Source organism: Manis javanica, chromosome X, assembly GCF_040802235.1.
Source record: "Manis javanica isolate MJ-LG chromosome X, MJ_LKY, whole genome shotgun sequence".
Classification (NCBI taxonomy): domain Eukaryota; kingdom Metazoa; phylum Chordata; class Mammalia; order Pholidota; family Manidae; genus Manis; species Manis javanica.
Window position 1 is genome coordinate 31,195,871 of NC_133174.1, and position 25,324 is coordinate 31,221,194.

The following is a 25,324-nucleotide window of genomic DNA, read 5'->3' on the forward strand; positions in this document are numbered from 1 at the left end:
ACTAAGTAGCTAAATTTCAGGCACCTGATCATAGAATTTTTTTTTCAGGAGAATTTGCTTCTGGAATACCCCATTTTCTCAGTTTATTGCTCTTTGGTCCAGCAGTTTATTCATATAGTCTACGCCATCTACAATTGCTGTCTTTGTTCTATCCATTGTGATCATTTTGTTTCTTTATCATTGTTGCATGAATTATTATAGCTTTTGAATAGGCAATTGTTCTATTTCTCCTGTGCCCTGGGATGTTCAAGTGTCTGTTGTGATTCTTCAGATAATAATATAATTGTGGTCTTCAAATGAGAAGTCATTCTGTTCTTTTAAAGCTCTTAGCTTCTCCAGGTTTTCACAAGCAATTTGTGTGGAGCTTTTCTTAACACTCAGTCTCATGAGTCAGTTGCTTATGGGAAAAAAAAGGACACAAGGGTACTTTGTAAGCTTTAAATCAGAGATTAGGAAAACGTGTTGTGGGGTTTTATCATTTGTATTTAGATGGACAAGAGACAGGTCTTCAGAGTGCTCCATATGGCTGCCTGTCACAGCACATGAGTCATCTTGTGCCATTTGTCCTCTTGTTGACTAACACCAAGGATAATGGGCATCTTTAGGAGATGTCCTATTTTGACTCATTTTTATCTCTGAATACCAGAATGCCTAGCACACAATAGGTCCTTAGTAAATGCTCATTAGATGAATGATTGAGACAGTCAAAGGTATTGAAAGCCTTACTCCTCACTTTTTAAATTCCCCATTTATGAGTCTCTCGTTAGGCTAGGAATAAAAAACCTGGTTTCTGGTTTTATTTATAGTGCTTACTATCTTTAACGTGAGACTCATAATACTTCACAAGTTAGTCTGAAGGCCCAAAAGAGATAATAAACTGTTTTAAACATTTAAGTACAGTTGACCCTTCAACAACACGGGTTTGAACTACAAAGATCCACTTATACATGGATGTTTTTCAATTAATACACATTCTACAGTAGTAATTGGATGTAAGGCAGCAGATTCCATGGGGGATGTGGTTGATAGAAATGGAAAAGGAAAAATATATGTAGTGGCCTGAACCCATACCTTTGGTGTTACTAGCACCATACTCTAACCACCTAGGCTAACTGACTGCCACCTGGACCAGGGAGAAATGCTGGGATCTGAGAGGAGCAGAGCCGAGGCCCTGGCTGGGCAACTCAGAGGAAGGAGGCAGGAAACCCTTGCTCCTTCAATGTGCCCTTCCCACCCAGGGCCTACCCACCTGCAGGCAGGTGTCAACCCTGGCAGGGACCAGTCGAGCAAGTAATTCACCCTCTGCCTGCTCTCCTTTCTCTGTTAGGCCCTACAGCCCTCCCATTTCTTTTCTACTTTTCTGCTCTTGGTTTGCATCTGAAGTTGATTGAGCCATTTTATAGCAGTATGCTATTAGTAGTTAAGTTTTGGGGGAGGCAAAAATTATACTCATATTTTCAACTGTGCAGGGAGTTGGTGGGGGGTAGCTCATCCCAAACCAATTACCTCAGAATCTGTGGGGTTGACACTTGGGGGTCAAATATTTTAAAAAAATCTTCCCAGGCAATTCTAATGTATAGCCAAATTTAAGAATAAATGTTCCAAAACTGTGGTTTCAAACTCTAATCACCTGGAGATTTTGTGAAAATTCAGAATCTGATTCAGTGGGTCATAGGTGGGGCCTGAGATTCTGTATTCCTCCCAGACAATGCAGAAGCATGACTTTGAATAGCTGCTTTAACAAGTATATATAAAAAATTCCATGTCAGGTAGTAAAAGAAGAGATATGGAACTAGCATTCACTTAGCATATAGCAGGCACCTGCTGGTAACTTTACATATATTACCTCATTTTACCTTAAAGACAATCATGTAAATCCAATTATCACCCCCATTTTAGAAATGAAGAGATTGAGGTTGACTGCATAAATCACTGCCTAAGGTTGGACAGCTAATTCATGATGGAACCTAGATTCAAACATAGGCATGTCTGAGAGCAAAGCCCACAGGTCAGTGGAAGATACTGTAAACCCTCAAATGCTAAGCAGAAGCATTAAGATCTGAAATGGTGTACAGTGCCTTTCTAGAAAACTCTTGATTGGATCACTCACAGATCAATGCCAAATTTGATTTCATAATCTTGCCTCATGTTGTATACAGCAGGGAAGGAACATGATATTGTGCATGCTTCTAGACTGGGATTGTGCTCCAGTGTTATGGTGTCAAAGATATACTGGAGAAGTTAGACCAGAATGTGAATAAATACTAACAGCAAAATGGAGTGCTAGTGGAGGATGTCAAATTTGAAAAGTAAAACTCAAACATGTTTTCAACTACTGCTCTCAAAGGATTATTGATTCTGGAGGGCAAAACTGTGTTTTCTGTCAAAATATTTGGCTCTGACTCCTTGATTCTTCCAAATATTCTTCCAAATGAAAGCATCCCCTAAATAAAGATAGCTCTGCTCCTCTGGGTTTTTTTTTTAAGGCGATTTTTTTTCTCTCCTTCCAGGAAGCTGAAAAACGAACTCTTAGAAGCAAAACGTGTAAGTGGGAAGACTCAACAAGAGACCAGCAGAGTCTGTGTCCACTGTCAGAGAAACCTGGGCTTAATATTTGACCGGGGAGAGCCCTGCCAGGCCTGTTCCCTGCGAGTGTGCACCGAGTGTCGGGTCTCAGGCCTTGACGGCAGCTGGAAGTGCACTGTCTGTACCAAAGTCGCGTGAGTTTCTTGCCTGGGTGTGGAAAGCCAGACTGGATGACTGAAGGGATTGCAGTGGGCAAAGAGGAAAAGGAAAAAAAGTACTTAAAGTTTAGGGTTAGAGAATGGAATTAAAGGTGTAGCCCAACCACGGGCTCAGCAGTGCCCGGGCAGACTCTGGGGTGTGTGCGTGTCTATGGGAGGGAAGAGGAGAGAGAGACAGAGATAAAATGTTTTTATTTTTAAAAACTGTAGAAGAGTAAAATGGAAGTCTTACAGAATGAGGTCTCTTTCTGCATTTGGAAACCACTCATGGGCTTTCTTCTCTTAGAGCCCCATTTGGCTCTTACATGGCTTCTCAGAAGCCACACACAGTTCTTCTGAGACTTTTTTTTTAGATGTTTGGGGTGATGTCTACGTCATGTCATAGGCAAGATAAGTGTGAAATATCCAGTCTTCTTTCCACATTAGCTGAGGGGCAAAAGCTGGAGTAGCTCCTGAATTTTCTTCAAATCTCGTCCTTGAGAAAGGGCGAAGGGCCAGAACCTTCTCATTCACCTCTGTGATTGGCCTGTGGGAGTGCAGCGGCCATGGGTTGCACTCTGCCAGAGTGGGTGCCTATCAGGAATCACTGTTTTTCTAAGTTCAGTTAAACTGGAGTCTGTGCATGGTGTGGTCTTTACTAGTCCTGCAGTCTAGCAAACTCCATCCTTTTGAGAAATCTCCTCGTGGACCACCTCCTCTGTTTTCTCCCTCCCGAAGTTTTTTCATCTCCTCTACTTGGGAGGTGCTTAGTCATATCATCTCAAGGCAACTCTGTGTTGATCTGTCCTTCCTGCGGTTCATGTGGGGAATGCTGGCATCACTCAGAATTGTTTGTTCATTTGGCTTAGCTTACTTTATCTCTTCTCCTCACTAACTCATCCTTGTATAGGACTTGGGTTATCTTGGGAGGAAAAGTGAATAGTTCAGTAGGAAGAATGACTGACCTTCCATTTCCAACTTCTCTGAATGAGGACTACTCTGTTCTATTGAGGACTCCTGTTTTTGGTGATTGCCTTATCTAACCAGTGTTATTTTTCCCCTACGTTTTCATAAAACTGATCCTGAATTGAGCAAGTCATTCTATGCTTCAACCCTGGATTGAAATAAGCAATTCTAAAGAAATGGACTATTTAAGTTATTTTATTACTTTGATTTACTTAAGCAACCATCTTCAGTTCTTCGTCTTACATAAATAAATTCTTTTATGTACTTCCTTCCTGTAATTAGCAAACATCCTTTGCCAGATCTGGGGGAAACTAACAGAATCATTGACACATGTATTGCAACGTGGCCTTTGTTGATTGATATTTTTGTCTTTATTTTCTAAATTGAGTATATATAGTCCTCTTCAAATCAGGAAGCAAAAATAATGTTGGATATCTTTTTATTTTCCCATGAAATCAAATTTTTTACTTTGGCTATTTCTCGAAATACCTATATAGAAACAGTGTTAGTAACATACTTTGCTTTCTATTTAAAAGTAACATGATTCATCTGTGACTCCAGTAACTAATGCAAAAGTTACTATTTTAGACCCTGGGTACTTAGAAAGTTTGCTTAAGTGTGAAGTAATAGGTTTCTCCAATTCTGCTCCCCTTAATTCAGAATTTCAGAGTGGGATGAAGAGGCCCTTTCAGTAGAGTCAAATGATGAGTCACAGAGGAAATAACAAATGAATGGACAGGATTCCCTCAATTTTAGTTTTGCTTCCATACAATTTTGTAGGAGCATTTGTCCCTCTCAACTCTTAGTGGCCACTAGAAGACAACAGATCAAATTAACAAGCAGCAAAGAAATGAAGGTAGTGCTTGAAAAGAGACTAATATTGTGTTTTTTTTCATGGATACATATCCAGGTGGCCTTTTCTTTTTTCTTTTTTTTTTAGCTAGTGTTTACCTACATGCGCAAAAGGGCAGAAGTAACAAGTGTGCAACAGGGTTTCTCAATTTCAGCATCACTGCTATTTCAGGTATGATTCTTTGTAGGGGACGGAGGAACTGTCCTGGGCACTGGAGAGCATTTAGCAGCGTCCCTGGCCTCTACCCACTAGATGCCAGTAGCACCTCCCCCTTCCCAATTGTGACAATGAAAAAGTCCTCCAGACATTGCTTAATGTCCCCTGAGGAGCAAAAGTGACTGCTGGTTGAGAAGCACTGGTGTACATCTTAGAGAAGTCTCACACCTTTTATGTGATTATCACTAAGGTGAAGAAAGAGAACACGGCTAACACCCCCAAAGCCTTTCTCATCCCACCTCCCAATCACTCCCCTCTTTTTATTCCCTAAATATAAACATTACCTTCTAACACCGTAGATTAGCTTTGACTTTTTTATACTGTGTATAAACCAAATCATACCGTGTGTATTTGTTTATAACTTCTTTTGGTTAACATTTTATTTGTGAGACTATAATCCATCTCGTTGCATATAGCAGTCTATTCATTTTCACTGTTTTGTAATACTACATTGTATAAATATATAAGGATTTATGTACCATTCTACTGTGGATATTTGGCATGGTTTCAGTTTTTGTCTCTTACAAAATGTTATTATAAATACTTCTGTGCATGTCTCTTGGTGCACATGTGTATACATTTTCATTACTCATCTAATGATTACTCTAGAGATTATAACAAACATTCTTGACATTAAAATCTAATTTAGTACTTTTGGCCCTTCAAGACGATACCAGGACCTTAAGGCCCTTTAACCCCCTTTTCTTGCCTCCTAGTGCTGTTGTATATTTTAAATATCATATGTATCTGTGTACACACACAAACACATATACACACCTATATGTATGTATACATACATATGAATATATATACCTATATACTTACATATTCTTATGGTATATATACATGTATATATATTTGGTTTAAATTAGTTTATCTTAGTTTGTCTTAACTCTTAATCCATTTAGGTAGCTATAACAGCATACAACAGACTGGCTTATAAACAGCAGACATTTAACTTCTCACAGTCCTGGAGGCTGGGAAGTCCAAGATCAAGATACCAGCTGATTTGTTGTTTGGTGAGGGCCTGCTTCCTGGTTCATAGACATCTGTCTTCTCACTGTGTCCTCAGTGGCAGAAGGGGCAGGGAACTCTCTGACTTCTCTTTTATAAGGGTAGCAATCACCTCCCTGAGACTCTACCTCCAAATACCATCACACTAGGGATTACATTTCAACATATGAATTATTGCAGGGGTGGGGGGCACACATTCAGTCTAACATAGTTAATTCTATAAGATATTATTACTATTATTTTGTAGTCAATATTCACTTAGATTTACTATATAGTTACCCTTCCCATTGCTTATATTCTTTATTAATACATCTCTATGTTTCTATCTGGGATAATTTTCCTTCTGCCTAAAGGCTACCCTTTAGCATTTCCGTTAGTTCTGCTAGTGATAAGTATTTTTGTTTTTCTTAGTATGGCTTTATTTCACTCTTAATTTTCAAACCTGTTTTTGCTGATTATTGAATTCTAGGTTAGAAGTTATTAATGTTCAGTAATCTGAAGATAGTTCATCGGCTTCTGGTTTCCAATGTTTCTATCAAGGAATCAGATGTCAAAATATTGTTGCTCCTTTGAAAGTAATAATATTTTTCTTTGACTACTTTTAGTATTTCCCCTTTCCTGTTAGATTTTCAGCAGTTACTATATAACATGCTTAGGTCTGATTTTCTTTGCATTTATCCATCTTGGGGTTTCTAGAGTGTCTTAAATATGTACCTATTAATGTCTTTTGTCATATTTGAATCAGTTTCTCAGATAATATCTTTTCACTTATTACTTTTTCTTGTTCTCTCTCTTCTCTGTTCTAGGTACTCAAATATGTATCTTAGTTCTTTCAACATGTTTAATCAATTTCTTTTACTCCTTTCCATATTTTCTATCATTTTGTATGTCTGAGTTCATTTTGTGTATTTTTGTCTGACTTGTCTTTCAATTCACTAATCTTGTCTTTGGCTATCTCTAATTTGTTTTTAAACCCATCTGTTTAATTCATGAATTCAGTTATGTTTTCAATTTTAGAATTCTCATTTTGCTTTTGTTATGTTTTCTTACTCTCTGCTGACCCTTCTCACTTTTTTCTTGTAATTTCTTGAATAAATTATTTGTAATTACTCTAAAGCCTATGAATTATACCTCTATTATCTGAGTCCCTTATGGAACTGCTTCTATTGTTTCTTGTTTTTCTTTGCTTTGGTTATATCTTGCTTTCTCACAATCCTGATAATTTTTGTTTGATGGACAAAGTATTTGAAAACCTGTAGTGCTTAGTGAGACTATATAATAATATGTACCTATTGAGAATATACATTTTTTTCTTCTAGCAGAAAAATAGGATAGTCAACTAGATATTCAAGATTACTATAATAAAACCAGGGATGTATCTTATTTAAAATTGGAGCCTCATTCCCTGTGAGAGCTAATCTATTTTTGGATCACATTTACTCCTAGGGAATAGTCTTTCAAGGTGTCAAAATACACGTATTAGGTAAGAGAGACAACTGATTTTGCATTTTGTTGACAGTGGAAATAACACTAAGAGGTTAGAACGTGTGTTAGTGGAGTTGGGATGAGTATTGAAGTTTTTTGTTTGTTTCTCCATCAAGCTCTTTTTCCCACCAGACTACCAAGATGAGGTTTGCCATTTCAGGTCAATGAGGAAGAAAATGGAATTTTAACAAATGACTGACATTCTAGTTGCAGAGCTTGAGGACTTACAAGGAGTTTCTCAATGACCATTTCTGCAATTCTTACATAGTATTATTTTATTTGATCCCTAGTATTTAATCATTTCCATTTTTTTATTCCATTACTGTTCGCCCTCTTCTCTGCAACCTGGATTCCTTTGTTCAGACAATAGTAACTAGGAACTGTGACTCATGAACCCTTCAATCAGTCAGGAGTTGCCTCAAGCTTCTATAAAGGGAGAGGAATTTTGTCTTTAACTTCTAAATACCACTTATAATTACTGAAGCATGCTTTTCAATACAAGACCCAAGGGGTTTGTGCATTCACACATAGCTAATTGACAGTTTTGTCATCAACTCATCTGTTAGTATGAAGAGTAACTACAGGACTAATTCACACAAACTTTCCACTGAATCTTGTCAGATCAACATTAGGTTATACTAATGAGAGAGAAACATTTAATGTGTGAAGTCAATGGAATTTGGAGGTTGGTTGTTATAGAAGCTGGCCTACCCAAACTAATACAACCCTTCCCTGTGTTTTTTCCCTTAGTACATATATATTGTATATTTTATTTATTTATCTTTTTTATCTTTCTTCTTCCACTAGAATATAAGCTTCATAGCCATGAGGGCAGGGCTTTTTATCTATAATGTTTACTGTAGTTCTAGTGCCTAAAAGAATGCCTATAGTAGGTCCTCAGTGAATATTTGCTGAATGATTAGATGGATGGATGAATAAATAAATGAATGGATGAATGAATTGATAGATGGCAGGGTTCCATGTAAGGCATTTCAGGCTTAAGCAAGTTATGGAACAAATGGGATTTTCTGCTGTCAGGAGCATGGGGCTAAAACACACACACACACAAACATGAGCCATGCCGAATACATTTGCCCTATGAACTGCGTAAATGTCCAGCTGTTACAGAAAGATATAACTATGACAAGTCATTGTCAGAAGGATGTAAGAGTAAATAAGAAGAAATTGAAAGTTCTGCATTTTCCTTAGTAGATGTTAATGCATAAATTCAGAACTTCTGAATCACTTGTATTTTTTATTGGGGAAACAACAACTTAATAAACCTAACCATCCACTTACCAGTTGATCCGTTCATCAACCCATCCATTCATTGACTCATCCATCTCTCCCTCCTACAACATTGCTGATGACCTTTCCATATACTATAGTAGGGGATAAGGATACAAAGATGAATAAAGCATGGACTATCCTCAATGGTTGCACAGTCTAAGGAGATTTATCTCATTGTTCTCTCATTAGTAGTATAAATTCTGTTTTCATGCATTAAATTATCCTGAGGAAGAAACAACTTTCAGTGTGTCATTCTTATACCTCTTTGATAATAACAACTTACAGTTATAGCCTTCTGTGACTGCTGTAAACTGGCATTGTTTAATTTGACATATCAAAATCCCCCCCTCATTTTAAAATTTGGAAACAGAGACCATTTCTTCTCCAGTATTCTAATATCCATACACACACATCTGTGTGATCCCAGGTACTTAAACTCTTTTGTCAGTACTGGAAGTATCTTGTTTGCTATGCATAGAGTGGTTTTCAAAAGACAGCCTGAATGATACATTATTGGCAGTGAATGCCTTTTGTTTGTTGTGGACGAATCCTGCATTGCCACTGGGCTAGTTTAATAGACCATAAAATTGAAATTCTCACCCTGACCTCTAAGCGATGAGATGAGTCAGAAAGTGACTCATTCTCTGATCAGTTGGAAGCACAACCTTTATTGTCATTTACCTTGGACTAGATACAAGTAAGGAGGTTTTATTGCTGTAGCACTGAAAGATTATAAAAAGGACTATGGAGGCAGGTTACCTGTTGTGATGGGCTGAGCAGCCCTTAACATTTTCTCCAACCCCTTCTGAATCGAAAAAGTTGGTTGCTATAGGTCTAGTTTTAAAATTAACTGTACAGAAACAGAATGAAAGGGACCCTAACACAGCCAGTTAATTCATTTTGCTCTCTTAATGAGACCTACAAAATTCCACATGATTATGTTGGTTGAGGCAGTTGTCATCCAACACAAAGACAGACATAATAATGTTTTTTTTCCTAACTGGTACCCCCGCTGAGCTCAGAAAGACCCAAAAGATAAAAGCAACATGACAGGGAACCAAAAAATGAAATACTTCTAATAATGGTATTATTGATGAGCTGATCTTATATTCATGCCATGTTGTGACATTTCATGCGGCTCTATGTCCTTGTGAGAGTCTTTATCTCTTTAAAGAAGGAGAAACTGGGTATGTTTGTTTTTGATGAATTGGCAATCATTACTGAAATAGATTAACTATAACTGAAGTAGGTGAAGTATATGACTCTGTCAGGAAACATGACAGAAGGTAGTACTAATGATTGGAACATACATAGAGTGGATAGTCCTTTGTTATGAGAAAGAGAAATACAGCCTGTGACATGTGGAAACTAGTCTGACATTTACACATAGGACTTAATGTTATTACGAGCCGATCTGGCCCTCATAGGTAGGCCATGGTCTTCTCCTGTTGGGCACAACTCAGAGCACCAGCATGCCACCAGACCACTCAGCAACCATAATGGAGGGAGGCAAAATAAGAACACTTCATAATCTTGTCTAAGCATAGACAAAAACAAGGTGACTCTTCAAGCCACGGAGTACTAAACATCCCCCTTTCTTAGCTAATGTGAATGGCCTGGGGCTTCCTCACCAAATACAGCTTTCACCTTGTTCTAGTCCCCTGGCTTCTAGATAAAAGTTAATACACCAATCAATCATAGCATTTTCCCTGCTTCCTGACATCACTTAATCCAGAGCAAATCCCCGTTTCTTGAACTCTCTGCAAAATTACATAACATAAACTCAAATCCTTTTTTAAATGATTTCAAATGACCTCTTATTGAGACATGCCATGGTTCTTAATGGCATGTTTGCCTTCATTGTAATGAATAAAAATCTTAACTTGTTCAAATCATAGGGTTCCTGGTGATCTTTAATCTGATGGGTGTTGACAGTTCCCACAGAATCATTTCAATCACCCTTAGTTTAGCAAATTTCTGGAATCTAATTTCCAGGGATAATCTCACATTGACCCAGAGATTTTTTAGAATGGTAGGAAACAGTGTTGAGGGCCTCTACAAGCTATTTTTGATCAATTAATGTAGTCAATACCATTAATTACATACAAGAGCCCTCCACTCCCTTTTTAGAAGGCTTTGCTCACTATGGCATGGTATGTTAATCCCTCCATAGAGGAGAGGGATTTTTTTTAATGTGAAATATCATACTTATCAAGACACTCTGTAATGTATATGTATGGTTTAAACAATAGTAAACAGAGTGTCTGTATTACCCAGCTTAAGAATGAGAACATTCTGATTTTGCATTGTTCATTTCCCTGCTTTACTTTATGGTGTTCCTATACTTGGATGTGTCCATAAGTGATGTATTTTCTAATTTTTCATTGTTGAGTGCTATGGAAATGGATATCATGCTGTATGTATTGTTCATAACTTTTTTAGCGCAACCTTTTTTTGGTGAAATCTAATCCATGTTTGTGAATTCCATTACACTCATCTTCACTATTCTGTCATCTTATAATGTATCTATTTTCTTGTTGATAGACATTTGTATTGTTTCATTTTATAATGTCACAAAAAATGCTGCATGACTTTCTTTCGTATTTGGCCTGACAAACTTGTATAAGAGTTTCCTTAGGGTCGGGTTTTTAAAACTGTGGATCATGACCCATTAGTGGGTTGTGACCAGCATTATACACCTAAAAATGAAATTACAGAGCAGATGGTATGAGCAATTTCAGTTTTACAAAATAATGTTAAATTGTTTTTTAGAGTGGTTGTACGAATTTAAATTCCACTCGCATTGTGTGAAAGTTTCCTTTACTTTACAACCTTACCAATATATGATATCATGAAAATTTTTAATCTTGCCAAACTGATAGATATCAGTGGATATCTTACTATGATTTTAATTTGAATTTGTCTAATTACTAATCAGGTTGAGCATCTTTTCATAGGTTTATTGGCCTTTTTTTTAATTCCTTTTTTCCTACTATGACTATTTCTATACATTGCTCAGTTTTCTATTAGTCCTCTCCTTTCTGATTCAAAGGTGGTTTTTAGGACCCCCTTCATCTGTAGAAATGCTTTTGTCTTACAGTCTAGTTTGTTGGCTATTCACACAACTATATGAAATTTATTTTGGTTAATATTTAGATGGTATATATTTTTCTACTGTTTGATTTTCAGCCTTTCTGTATCCATATGCTTAAGATGAGACTCTTTTCTAGAGCATAGGTGCTGTTTAAAATTATGTTATATATATATTTAAGTATTTGCCATACATATACATGCTATTACTTAATACATGTGCTGTATATACATATACATGATAACCATATATTCTATGTATAATTTTTAGAGTTTAATCTGACAATATTTTTTCTTAAACTATAGTTTAGTCAAGTTATATCATTGTAATTACTGCAATATTTACATTTGTTTCTACTATTGTGATTACTGTAATATTTGTTTTTATTTGTATTAGCTATAGATTAATGAAAGTATATTTTTCTCATTTCATTTTATCCTTTGACTATTGTAGATATTATATATGAGTTTTTATTTTCAGCGGTTACCCTAGAAATCACAACATTCATACTTAATTTTACAAATCATTTGTTTTACCCTTCTAATCAATAAAAGGAACTTAATATTCAGAAACCCCAAATATCTTCTCCCTGGCTTGTATATACTTTTTGTCCTTTGACATATTTTATTTTTTTATTCAAAAATTTAGATATTATAATGTTTGTATATACATCACTGTTTAGATTTATCCACATTTTACTAATTTCATTTTTCACCATTTCTTTTATAACTCCAATCTATTTTACCTTTAGAAGTTCCTTTAGTGAAACTCTGTTGATGATAAAGTGTTTCAGTTTTTATTTTGCTGAAAATATCTTTATTTCCCCTTATTTTTTCTGGTTATACAATTCTAGGTTGATAGTTATTTTTCTCTTAGAACTTTAAAGATACCATTTCATTGGCTTCTGGATTTCATGCTTACTATTGAAAGTCAGCTGTCATTCTAATTGTCATTCCTTTGTATGTAATCTGGGTTTTTCCCTCTCTGTTTTTAAGATGTTGTCTTTGTAGTGTTCTGCAGTTTCACCATAATGTCTCTAGGGATTTCTTTTTACTTTTCATGGTTGGAAAGGGAGAAAGGAATAAACATAGATCATCATCTCTAGGAGGCCAGGGTCCTTGTTTCCCTTACTCACATCTGTACTCTTAACCCTGGCACCAGGCCTAACACATAGTAGGAATGCATAAATATTTGATGTGTAATGAATAAATTTATAAATAATTCTCATACATTTCCTGATGAGTAATAAGAAGGAAACTCATAACTTATTCAGCATATCGAATAAGTCTATCTTATCCCAGATGTCTCCAATAGTTAAGAAGATAAAAGGCAGAGAGTGACTCTTTTGGTCACTAGACTTCTTTTTCAGGGTAAGGCTACCTGTTTTTCCCCTACAAATCAAAGAAGAACTTAGTGACTTTACATCTAAATAAAATTTTGAGTGAAACTTTGAAGTTCCAGGAGTTTATTAATGTTAAGGAAAATTAAGGCCTCATACATTCTGAATGAATATTCAGTCATCATTAATCACAAATAATGAGTGTGACTCAATTTCAGTCAAACTCATTCTTCAGTGTGCGACCTAGAGGAAACACAACATCTATTTCAAGTCTTGTGTTTTTCAAATATTAGACTGATATGTGGCAGAGAGGGATATAAATTTCATAGTAGGTAGCAAGCATGTTTATTTTCTTTTCCTGTTTTATCCTTCTGTCCTCTCACTCTACCCCCCAATGCACGTGTGTGCAGACACACACTCACAGCCCAGCATATGAAGTGCTACACACTATTCTGTAGTTTTCACCCTTCCACATGAAGCCTTGTTATAGCTGACAGCAGAGAGTCCTCTTCTGACAATTTTGCCAAACATAAAAGGGTGTGAGCTTTTAGTATCAATCCCATTTCTGCCATAATACCTTTATAACACTGCACAAGTTTTTTAACCCATATGAGCTTTGGTTTCCTTCTCTGTGAACTGAGAATAATAACAGCTCCTTTATGGCCTAGACTGAGGAATCATCTATATCTGTATCTATATCTAGCATACTGCTTGGTGCATGCTGTGCACTCCTTAGGGGTTAGTACCCTGGTCTTCTAGTAGGCCTGCCATCTACCACCAGGACCTGAGAAGATGCCAAAGCCATAATCCCAAGAGATTGTTCTTCTGTCACAGTGCTCTGAAATGACAATAACTCAAGTGCATATCTGAGTTGAACAAATACAAGGCTTACAGTTATTGTCCTTACGCGGATTGAAAGAGGTGATGACTAACAATTCTGGGAACATCTTATTTGTGTTAGGTGTTGGCAGCTCTAGGCATACGTGGTAAAGATGATATGGAGGCCCATTTCCTGGGACGTATAGATAGGGTGTGTGTCCCCTTTCCTATCACACATGAAACTGCTGTCAGTGTGCTATCCACCTCACCCCATATCCCAAGAACATACCCATTCCCTCCGAAGAAAAAACCCTGAGGGTTTGGCATGCCTCTATTGGGTGGTTTTCAATCATTGATCTCTATTATTTCTCTTATTCTTGTTTCTTTTTGTGCAAACTCTTTGTCCTATTGCAGAGATTGACAAAGCTTTTTAAAAATGAAATGCCAGAGAATAAATATTTTAGACTTTGTAGGCCATGTTGTCTCTGCTGCAACTATTCATCTTTGCAATTGTACTAGTAAAGCAGCCCGAGACAATACACATGGCCATATTCCAATAGAACTTTACTTATAGACACTGAATTTCAAATATAGTTCATATAATTTTTGCATGTCATGAGATATTCTTTTGATTTTGCCAGTCATTTAAAAATGTAAACCCATTCCTAGCTCATGGGCCATACAAAACAGGTAGTCGGGTGAATTTCACCCACAGGGGCCATAGGTTTACCTGCCTCTGCTCTATTGCTCTTTGGAATTCTCCATGTTTATCTTCTGACAACCTGTGTAAGTCATTTCCCAAGTTGAATATTAAAACAAATATATTTTTATGTTTAATTATTGTATTAGTTTTCTATTGCTGCCATAATAAGTTGTCATAGTTTACCAGCCTAAAACAAAGCAAATGTATGTATCTCAGAATCTGGGTTGGCTCGGCTTGTTTCTCTACTCAAGGTTCACAAGGCTGAAATCAAGGTGTCAGCTGGCCAAGCTCCTATAAGAAGGCTCTGGGAAGATTCCACTTCTAAGCTCATTTTGGTGGGCAGAATCTGATTCCTTGTGGCTGTAGAATGATACTCTCATTGCCTTGTTGGCTGTTAGCTAAGAGCCAGCCTTAGCTCCTAGGGTCCTCTCTCTGGTCCTTGCGTTTGGATCTCTACATCTCAGAGCTTTCTCAGCATGTCAGATCTTTCTTGGGTTTGGAATCTCTCTGACTCCCTCTTCTGCGGCATCGCAGTGTCTGACTTCCTCCTCTAGATAATCTAGACTATCCTCCCTATTTTAAGGTCAGCTAACTAGTAACTTTAATTCCATCAGCAAAGTTCAGCCATAGCAGTACCTAGGTCACCATTTGGGTGAATAACTAAGGGAGGGGAACCCTGAGGAGACAACATGTTTAGAATTTAGAATAGCCTAGTTACCATCTAGATTTCCAACGTAAGTAACGAAATATAAGTCTACAGAGCACTGAAGATGTATCCAGAAAACACTTAACCTATTCAAGCATTTGGTTTTGGTGGATTAGATCTTCTTAGATTTGACATAGTTTGTAAATATATTTTATATACTTTTAGAGCTAATCCAGTAGTCCTTGTTTCTCAATAGGTGATCTAACCACGTGAGAGTAAATCTGAGCTGTACATGCTATGGTCTTTCCTTTCAGTGAATAATTTGCTCCAAGGATAACATTCTCACTTTTTTCCCAATAGTGGGAATATGTTTCATATCTGACTCCTACATTTGGAAGTAGGATTTCAGGGTAATGGCTCAGGGGAATAAATTGACATATTTTTCTGGAATGATTTTTATATTTAGGATCTAATTGCTAAATCCAGTTGCTGAATCACATGGATACAATATTATGGGGCTAGAAATCCCTATTTGACTCTCAGCTGCTTTTGTTCAGCCACCATATCAAACTTGTTACCAATCTTTCTGATTCTCATCCTCAGTGGCCCAAGTATCTATATCTTTCTTTTCACCCCTTGCCCCCAGGATACCTTGACATACATCTTCATCATTTCCTATCCTATCTATTGCAATAACTTTCCAACTGGCCTATCTGCTTCTGGTTTCTCCCTTCTCCATATAATGCTCCAGAGATTATATGATCCAATCTGAACTTTAGGAAAACGTCCAGGCTTCCCCACCGTCTCCAGAAGGGCATTGCAAACTCATAGTGTGACATTGAAAGATTTCCACTCTATGACCCAATCCTACCTTTCAAGCTCATTTTCACTGCAATCCTTCATAGAGGTGTTCGGGCAGTAGTAGGTGAATGCTGCTGTCCTAGTAGCTCCAGGAGCCATGTTCTGAGAATGGTAAATAGGCCTGTGTACCTGGACAAAGGGTTTGCATAACCATTGCATGTGGGGTGTAAAAGATGGGTATGGTTGTTCAAAGACCATTCTTTTCCACTTTCAACATTCAGTTGATTGTGAAATCCAGGCAGACCCTACCACCACCTACCTTTTTAATGTATTTCCTGCTCTGTTAGTTTTGCCATTGCTCTAGCATGAGTCTTTTCATCTCTCTCCTGGACCATTGCCATGGTCAGCCTGTCTCTTTGTCCTGTTTTCTCTTTACTCTAACCCTGTCATCGTTCTAAAACAGAGGCTTATAAGGGCCCCTTTGTAACTCAAGAACTTCACTTGTTCCCCATTGTTTCCATTGAAGATTACTTACCCACTAATGCAATGATTAAGAACTTGAGCCCTAGGCCAGACTGCTTGGGATGGGATCCTGGCTCTACTACTTATCAGCTTTGTGATATGAGACATGTCCTTTTATTGCTGTAAGTCTCAGTTTCCACGTCTATGAGATGGGGAATAATAATTTTTCATGGGGTTGGTATGTAGATAAAAATATATCAAATATGAAGGGTAATTAGCAATACCTGGTACATAATATCTATTCAGCTAATAGTGGCCATTACAATCACCATAAAAGACTCAAGAGTCTGAAATGGCTAATTGAATAACTGGCTATTTTTTACTTAATTGGGGGTTTTTAAGGTAATTAACTGAATAATTGAATATCAATATTCTTGCCCTTTCTCTTGAGTAGACAGCTACGGATTGTAACTGGTGAATGGTTTTTTGAAGAAAAGGCAAAACGTTTCAAACAAGTCAATGTTCTAGGCACTGATGTTGTCCGACAGTCCATCTTAAGAAGAAGTCCAGGTAATAAAAGCAATTATTGGGTTCCAAAAATGGTCTTGATCTTCATTGTGGTAAGCTAAATAACTCCCTTATGTTATGTAGCAAATGAGCACAGTTGAATTTCCTGAATCCCTTAGGTCATTTCAGAACCCAATGAAATCTAATTCTGCAATTCATACAAGGGAAGAGGGAGTCAGTAGAAAATAAAATCCATGGTGATTTTCCATATATCTGACACATATTTTCAAAGGAGCCATTTATCTTCATCACAGATGGTTCTTTTCCTGAATGCACTTCCACTGTTTTGCTTAGATTTAAGAAAGTCACATAAAACAGATGATTTAAATGATTCACATTGTGAAAGCAATCCTTGATTTTTCAACAGGAGGTTTTCAGATTTCTTTTAAATGTTATTTTTTCCTAATCCAGTGCTTCTCAACTAAGGGATGATATTGTATGCTGCACCTCCCTCTCCCAAACCAGGGGAGCATTTTTGGTTGGCACACTGACTGGAGGGGAATTAACAGCATTTAGTAGGCAGCCCACTAAATGGGCTGAGATGCTAAATGGCCTAAAATGTGCAGGACAGTTTGATTTAATGAAGAACTCTGCTGTCACCAAATGCAAATAACACCCCACCTTGAGAATGCCATTCTGTGCAGCCAAACTATAATTTAATTAGTTAAATATTGAGGGAAACTTGTGTTTCGGAACATATTTCTCATGGATGGGGGTAGTAAAGGTGGAGCAGGCATCATCTGACCTGTTCTTGGAGTATATCATCTTTTGTATACTGGAGACAAATGCCCTTGCTTTGAGTCTAGCAGGTAGGACTGGGAGGCTTGGAACTTTTTATGGGGTCATTTCTGGCGTGGCACTAGTGAGGAAGGGCTAACTTTAGTGAGGATGACTAACATTAAGTCTGATGCCACAGAAGGACACAATGGAGTAGACTTAGAATTAAGCAGTTAGCTATGGCTACTTCCCCCATGCAAACCCCGGCACCTTCCAGAGTACAGACTGTCTATCAAATCATGCAGTATGTGCACAGCTGCTCACTCCCCCACGAAATGTGGCTTATGTGTTCAGAAATTAGGGTATAATTTCTAGAATTCAGTCTCTAGGAATTTGGAGTTCTCACAAACCCAGGCTCCTCTGCCCTAAAAATATCCGTAGAGGGTCGATGTATCATTCCTCCATTGTAGTCATCCCTAGAAAGATTATCTCAGAAACTTCCCATAGATGAATCCTGATCAGAGTCCACCTTTAGCTCTGGAACACTCAGCAGTATCAGAAAATTACTCTGTGACTGTGAAACATGGAATGGGAATGTCATTGCCAATTATTACAGACTTCTTTGTCCTGTGCTATTAGTGGGAAAGGGAATGAAGAATAGAAAACTGCTCTCATTTCTGGCCATTCTATATACAAATGCATCTTCTGGTTGTTTTTAATGAGGAGCTGAAGAAATACAAAGTCAAGAGCCAACCCACCAGGATGCAGAAAAGTCAGACACTTCACCTTCAGCTGGGCAGAAGGCCAGCCGTGATGGGCCCAGGAGGAAGGGGTAAGACACAGCATTTCCAAGGGAATTTTTTACTTTTATTCTAGACGTCTCTGAAATAAAGACTCCATCACTTTTCAAGTTTGATGGCACTTCAGTGACCCAGAGGAAGTCAGAGACTTGACAGGGATAGCATGCTTCTATTATTCTCCTCGGGAAATGCAGTTTTAATTACTTTCTGTCTTAGATAAATAAAGGTCCCTTCTGCCCTGAACATGTAAGAGTTTTTCTTTCATTTGGCATATCTGATCTTGTACCATATTGTTCCTGCTGTTCCTGGGTAGAACATTTCTTGTCTATAGAAGTGATGAGGGCCTGTTGTAGAATGTCAACACCCCTCCCCACCCCCAACCTGGGTGCTGATAATAGGAAATATCCAAATGAAAGGTTAATTAACTGGGCTTTCAACATTATATCCCCTGTTTAAAATGTAGGTTTCCTTAAGGAAAAAAAATCACATTTGTCCACCTCAATAACTTCATTCTGAAAGCAAATATATGTGCCAAGTACTGGGAATAGGAATGGGAGGTACATAGGGAAGCAAGATTGAAGGAGGCATTGGGGAATGGGGCAAGAGAGTTCTGTCAAGGGAGAAAAGAGGCCCCCAGAATGCAGACTGTCTGGGTCAGAAGGTACAGTGCTGCTTCATACCCCTGCATTCTGCAGTCTTCATTTCTCAGGTCTGTTTTGTGGCTGAGGTAGTGAGAGTTCTAATAGGCTCCACGTCACTTTATGGCCCTTCCAGGTAGTATCACTTCATTCTCTTGGCAGAAACCAGTGTGAGTAACTGCCAGCATCTGAGCCTTTATCTGGCTCTAAAGCAAGTCTGTTTTTTTAAGAATCTTGAACTGTGAGTAGGAATGAAACCTAAATGTCACTTAATTCAAACACCCATGACTAACCATGTCTGCACTGATGAGTAGGGAGGAATGGGAAACATAGCCTAGAGTAACCATACATCCTGTGTAACGATCTTCCACCACACTGACTCCATTTGTTGCTCCTCAGGGCTCTCACAGTGCCTTGTACCTGTGAATCACTTGTTGCATTGCACTCTGACACCTCCCCCCCCCCATTCACATACCCCACACTGAATCATGAGCTCCCTTGGTGAACCTGTGGCTTTGTGTGTGTGTGTGTGTGTGTGCACGCACGTGTGTGCACGCTATATAGCATCCAGCATAGGGCACCTGGCTCATCAAAAACAATGGCTTGATTGAATAAATAACTGAGAGCCCACAGTGCTTCTAGAACCTGTGGTTCATAGACCCTAGCGCAGACATCATTGTGTAGGTTACAGAATGGTGGGCCTGGAGCTGGGAGACAGTAAGTAACTCATCAACACAATGAATTGTATGTACTATGAGTCACTAAAAACCATCATAGCAGTGTACTGAGCTCTTTTGGACCTCAGAACTGGGATCTGATGGTTCTCAGTCTTCAAGGAATATAACACCTAGCTGGGGAGAAAAGGTACACATCTGAAAATATATATATAGAAGAATTCTAGGAAAATAAAAGATGACAATGTGAGCTCCCTGATGCTTTTCTAAAACAAGATGAGCTGTTAGTTAATTATAAGAGATGTCATAAGGCAATAAATAATTAAGTAAATATTTAATAAGCAGCTTAGATAATCAATGTCAGGAGGGCACAGGGGCCATCAGTAAGGACATTAAATTGATGAGGACCTTCAGAGATGGATGGGCTCCAGGGCAGCCAAATTGTGGGTTGGGGTGTGATTGTAGGTGGAGGAGACACCAGAAGTTCAAGTGTGGAGGTTGGAACATGTACAAGGTGGTTCTCAGAGCAGCCTAGGCTGACATTATAGTAAGTGCTATTCTCACCAAAAATGTGATTTGCCAGTTAGATTGAAGCTTCTGACACTTTGAGAAGACACTCTTCCAGGGGTCTTTGAAACAGAGATAAATGCATACATTCTATTAAGATTGTCCCAATACCTTTGGAATACATTCTCCCCCTAGAAAACTGTACAACATGAAGTAAATGAACCGGTCGTCCGAATGCCATCACAAAAAGAATGTAGCTTTGGTTTTGTATTGAAGTGCATTTGGAAATCCCCATGTTTGGGCACTGGATAGCCTGGATCGTGACTTGAATATCCTTTCCTGAAAAGCTGTTTTTGCTAAAGTTCCAAATACTTTAGTGAAATGGGAATGCAGTCTGATTTCAACCTACATGAGGCACTCCACTATTCAAACTTCATTCCCGCAGGGAGAAATGTCATGGGAGAGAGAAAGACAGCTTCCACCACATGAGTTCAGTCACTTATTGCACAGGAATTTTATTGCAAAGGAATTGGCTGGGTTCTACTGTGTGCCAGGCATCACTGCAGGCTCAGGGGCCTGGCAGGAAACAAGAAGGGCAGAGTCTAAGAAGCTGCCACTTCGGTTTGCCTCAGAGGGTTGTTCTTGCTCCCCTTTCTAAGCAAGCCACTTTCAAGCTTCCTGTTTTCAGCACCCCTGCAAGCAGGCTGGGGCCAGGCCATGCTCCTCCATTCTCAGGTGACAGTGGTGAGTCCCCAAAGTCAATGGTCTTTTTCTTAGCAGGGACAGCGGCATGGCTTACCGACAGGTGGTATGGCCTTGGGAGAATGTCACAAGCTCTTCCACCACCCTTGACACTCAACTACAGAGGTGCTGGAGACTCCCCCAGAACCTCTCAGCCCCAAGGCCACTTTATTAAAGAATTGTTTACTGTTGAAAATGTTAGAAATGGTGTTCTTGAAGTGATATTTTAAAATGCTTTCTTTCCTGTCTCACTTTGAAGTATGTATCTGTAATTTCAGATTTCTTCTTAGCAAGTTTAGATCGGCAACCAGAGGAGAAATCATAACTTCCAAACCAGAAAGTGGGCGGAGCTACAGCTTGGACTTAGACAGCCAAAACTTTCGGAGTTTAAAGTCAACCCCTGGTTCAGACAGGTAAGACACATACAGATTGGGCAGTGGCACAGCCTGAGAATAAGGTTGATGTGTTCCCATCCAAACAAGGCTCCTGGAACCTGTAAAGTATCGCCTCTTGGAGGACTGCTAACCCATAATGTGAAAAGCCTGGGGAATTTTTTTTTTAGTTGAAATGGAAAACTCTTAGATTTCTTCTGGAATCACAGCTATTGAGATCATCTGTGTTACTGGCATAGGTGAGACTTCACTTTGGGTCTTAGGGCTGCAGTTCAAATGGAGATACGCAGGGAAAATAAATTGTTTTCATTGATTTGTGGATCTTTTTCTGTTTAAGCATCTGAAAAAGAAACCTCTACGTGTCATATACCTCCCTTACAGCATTTTAAAAATCGTTAATAGTTCCATCATTTGAATTCACTCACAGGATTCGCATAAATTCTACTTTTTTCCAGTTCTACCTCCTCTAATTCATTACCAAGGGGAGAAAGTGAGAATTTCTTATGCACAGAGCTATCACCTTGTCAAGGAAATTAAGAAGTGGACAGCATAGCCAAGAGCACAGTCATTTCATATCAGGCTTGGTTTTCCTTATCCTGTTGGGACATAAGTCAAGGCTTATTTTCATGATTAGCTTATTATCAAATGCAGCAATGAGATAAAAGGTCTACCTTCATGTTCCGCTGGTTTGTCCAAATGTTAACTCCCTTTTGTTTGCTTGGAGCTGCAGTAGTTTTGCAGAGGCAGGTACTGAAAACTCCGTAGGTTCTACAAGCAGACTTGCATTTTCCCTGTAAGTCATTTTAGACCGTGGAACAGCAGATTCCCCTAGAGAAGACACTCTTGAATATGGGTATTTTGGGGGTGGTGACTGTCCATACCTGTTCTGTTTTGCTCTGTAGTGTTCCTGAAAACTACCGTCACTTTATGCGTAAACCTGCACAGAAAAAAATAAAGAAGCATAAAATAAGTCCTTTATCATCCACTACCAAAAGAATATCACTGTATTTGGTATTTTCCAAATCTTCAAGAATGTAGATCTATTTCCTTTATGGTAAAAATTTTAAGTCATGGTTAATTTTGTCCCTCAAATAGTTCTCTTTGGCTTTCCTTGGGGTAGCCCCACACTGTGTCCCATAACTTTATATAAAAATCTCATTTTTGTTTTCACTTGTTGAACTCCTGACTCTCAGTGGTCAAAATTATTTAGACATGGTAAGCAGCTAGTTTAGTGTCGCTATTTTTGATCAGCTTCTTGGGGACTCTGTAGATGAGCTGTACTTCAACTAGCATTTAAGAGGGACAATATATTATAAAAGAGGAAAGATGGAGTTCTTGTTAAAAAAAAAAGTCTTCCAGCCCAATAAACAAAATTAGATTATTCCATTTTAAATGAATTTGTCTTATAGTTATTTAATAGGAACAAGCATGCCCCTTGTAATTTATTTGTAATGTGGAGCTTGCACTGTTCTTCCAGAATCTATCTGCCTGGGTCTATTCCTGCATCTTATCTACTGCTGGATATAAATAATTGTAAACCTATAAAGCCATATGGACGTGTTTTATACTGGTGCATTGACCCAGGAGTTTCTTTTTCTTGTAAACTGAAAGGAGATCTCTAAGCAGGCTTTATTTTTTAAATTGCAAATCCCCAAAATGGTTTATAGATAATCAGAACAGAGTAGTTAGGGGTGCTTTGTCTTATGCGTGCCAAGCACAATGTTTTCCCACGGAGAAAGAAAGTCAAGATGTTTGGGGCATCAGTAGGGCAAAATGTCCTAGAACACACGGTTACCACAGTGATGACTCATTCATGGACTGCCACAGTGCCGTGAATTACATTATCCCAAAAGTATTCCTTAGACAGGTGAGGCGGGAGGTGGCTCATCTTTTGTCAACTCCTGTCACCTAAAGAGGTTCAGTCCTTTTTCTCTGCTTGGAGCTGCAGTAATTGCAAAGCCAAGCAGTAGAATTGTCAGACCTTCCTTTTTCTTAAGGTTTTGCGAGCGGAATTGCATTCTCCCCTGTAACTCATTTTATGATAAGGAGCAGCAGATGAAGAGATGGTAAGGTCCTGGTCTCTGGTCTGTTTCTTGACCCAGCTTAGCAATTAATTCCCCTTTCTCCTCCACAGTGCATATTTCTTCATGATTCATTGTTCTTTTCCTGGAGCAGCTGGGCTTGGGCATTCTTTTTAAAAACATATCATATCAGAGTGGGTAAGATGTTTTATCAGATGCCTGGCTGACTTTATTTCTCTTTCATAGTTTCAAAGCAGGGGAAAATATGAATGGGTTAGGCAAGGCCCAGAAGCCTCTCAGAAAGCATGGCAAATGGCTCTTCACTAGGTGCCAAGGACTGGACACATGAGGCAAAGGAGATTTTTTGTAAAGAATGTCAATGTAAATTATAGTTAATAAACAGAATGCTCTTCAAGGTAGTGATTCCGAATCCCTTTTACATGATGACAAATTGTTGATGTGTGGCATAATTTGTGAGATATCTGTCTTAAGTAGTGCTCTCCCGGAAGCAAACCCTCAGACAAGGATTCATAAGGGAGTGATTTATTGATGAAACAATTTCAGGAGAAATCAGTAAGGGAGTAATAGAAGCAGAATAAAGAAGGGAAAGAGGCTGAGCGATGTGCTGTCACAGGGGAGATCTGAGTTTGAGAACACAGCTTGATCTTGCAAGGGATTCTGGAGCATAAAGTATATTTCTGAGTTTTTCTATTTTGGGGAGCTGGACCATGCACTCCTATACCAGTAAGTCATTGACTGGGGGTTCCCTTGGATAGGGTTTTCAGGTTTAGTAAATAAAGATACAGGATGCCCAGGTAAATTTGAAATTCAGATAAACAAGTTTTCTAAAGTGTGTTTCACGAAAGATTATTTTCATTTGTATGCTAATTTTAGCATACATTATATGTATACTATGTATATCATGCATAATATACATTATATGCTAATGTTAGTATACGTTCATACTAAAAATTATTCATTATCTGAAATTGAAATTTAATTGGGAGCTCTGAATTTTATCTGGCAACTCTGCTCTGGGGGTCGGGGGTGACACACCCCAAGGCATGTCCAGGCCTCTAGCCCCAGAGTTAAAGGGCAAATCTCTGAAGGCTACAGGTGCAAGCCTTTATCAGAAAAGCACTCAGAAGCTAGGGATGGGCACCCAGAGCTGGTACAAGCGATCCGAGGGGATCTGGGTAGGACATCAACAATGTCCCCTAAAAAGCATAAAGGAAAGGTGGAACTTTGAACTTAAAATTCACTCTGTCTTGTAAAAATGGATAAAGGATGATGTGTTTCTCAGCATCATTTCTGTCATGATATTGGAGGATATGGCAAACATTTTACCAGGGGACCTTGTATGTAGCCAGCTTGTTTCTTACCCTCCCCTCCCACTGCCCTTTACCCAGCATATACCAATTTTATCCAGTTAGTTCTATTGCTCTCCCGAAGGCCTGGGACCAACCATCACAGTCTCCACAAAGCCTCATGAGCAGTTTTAGTTGGCTCTGATCTGAAAGTGGAGACCACACCATTCAAGTCAGCCCTTGGCAGGTGCCTACCCTCATTCCCAGCACTGTGCTGGGGCATGCATGCATGCTCGCTCTCCCTCCCTCCCTCTCTCCCTGGCCCTCTCTCATGCATTCATTCATTCATTCTTTCTCTCTCTGCCCCCACTCCAGTATATATGGCATGTTTGGTACCTTTGTGACTAAAAAAAAAAAAATCCTTCTTTCCTCTGTATCTACTATTTTGACATAGTGAGTTTATGAAACCTATTCCATCATTACATGATACATACTTTTTTCATCAGAAGTAAAATATTTTCCTGCACTGAATATAATTTTCATTGACATCTT

At 38.5% G+C, this 25,324-nt stretch overlaps 1 protein-coding gene across 3 annotated transcripts in view; it reads left to right on the forward strand.

Annotated features, from left to right (window-relative positions):
* Window positions 1–25,324, forward strand: part of SYTL5 (synaptotagmin like 5) — a 239,796-nt gene that overhangs the window by 136,290 nt on the left and 78,182 nt on the right. For all 3 annotated transcript variants that reach the window (XM_037001524.2, XM_037001520.2, XM_037001525.2), the window contains exons 3-6: window positions 2,511–2,720; window positions 16,863–16,978; window positions 18,416–18,524; window positions 21,331–21,465. In XM_037001524.2, coding sequence (XP_036857419.2) covers window positions 2,511–2,720; window positions 16,863–16,978; window positions 18,416–18,524; window positions 21,331–21,465 — 570 coding nt within the window. The remainder of the gene's footprint in view (window positions 1–2,510; window positions 2,721–16,862; window positions 16,979–18,415; window positions 18,525–21,330; window positions 21,466–25,324) is intronic.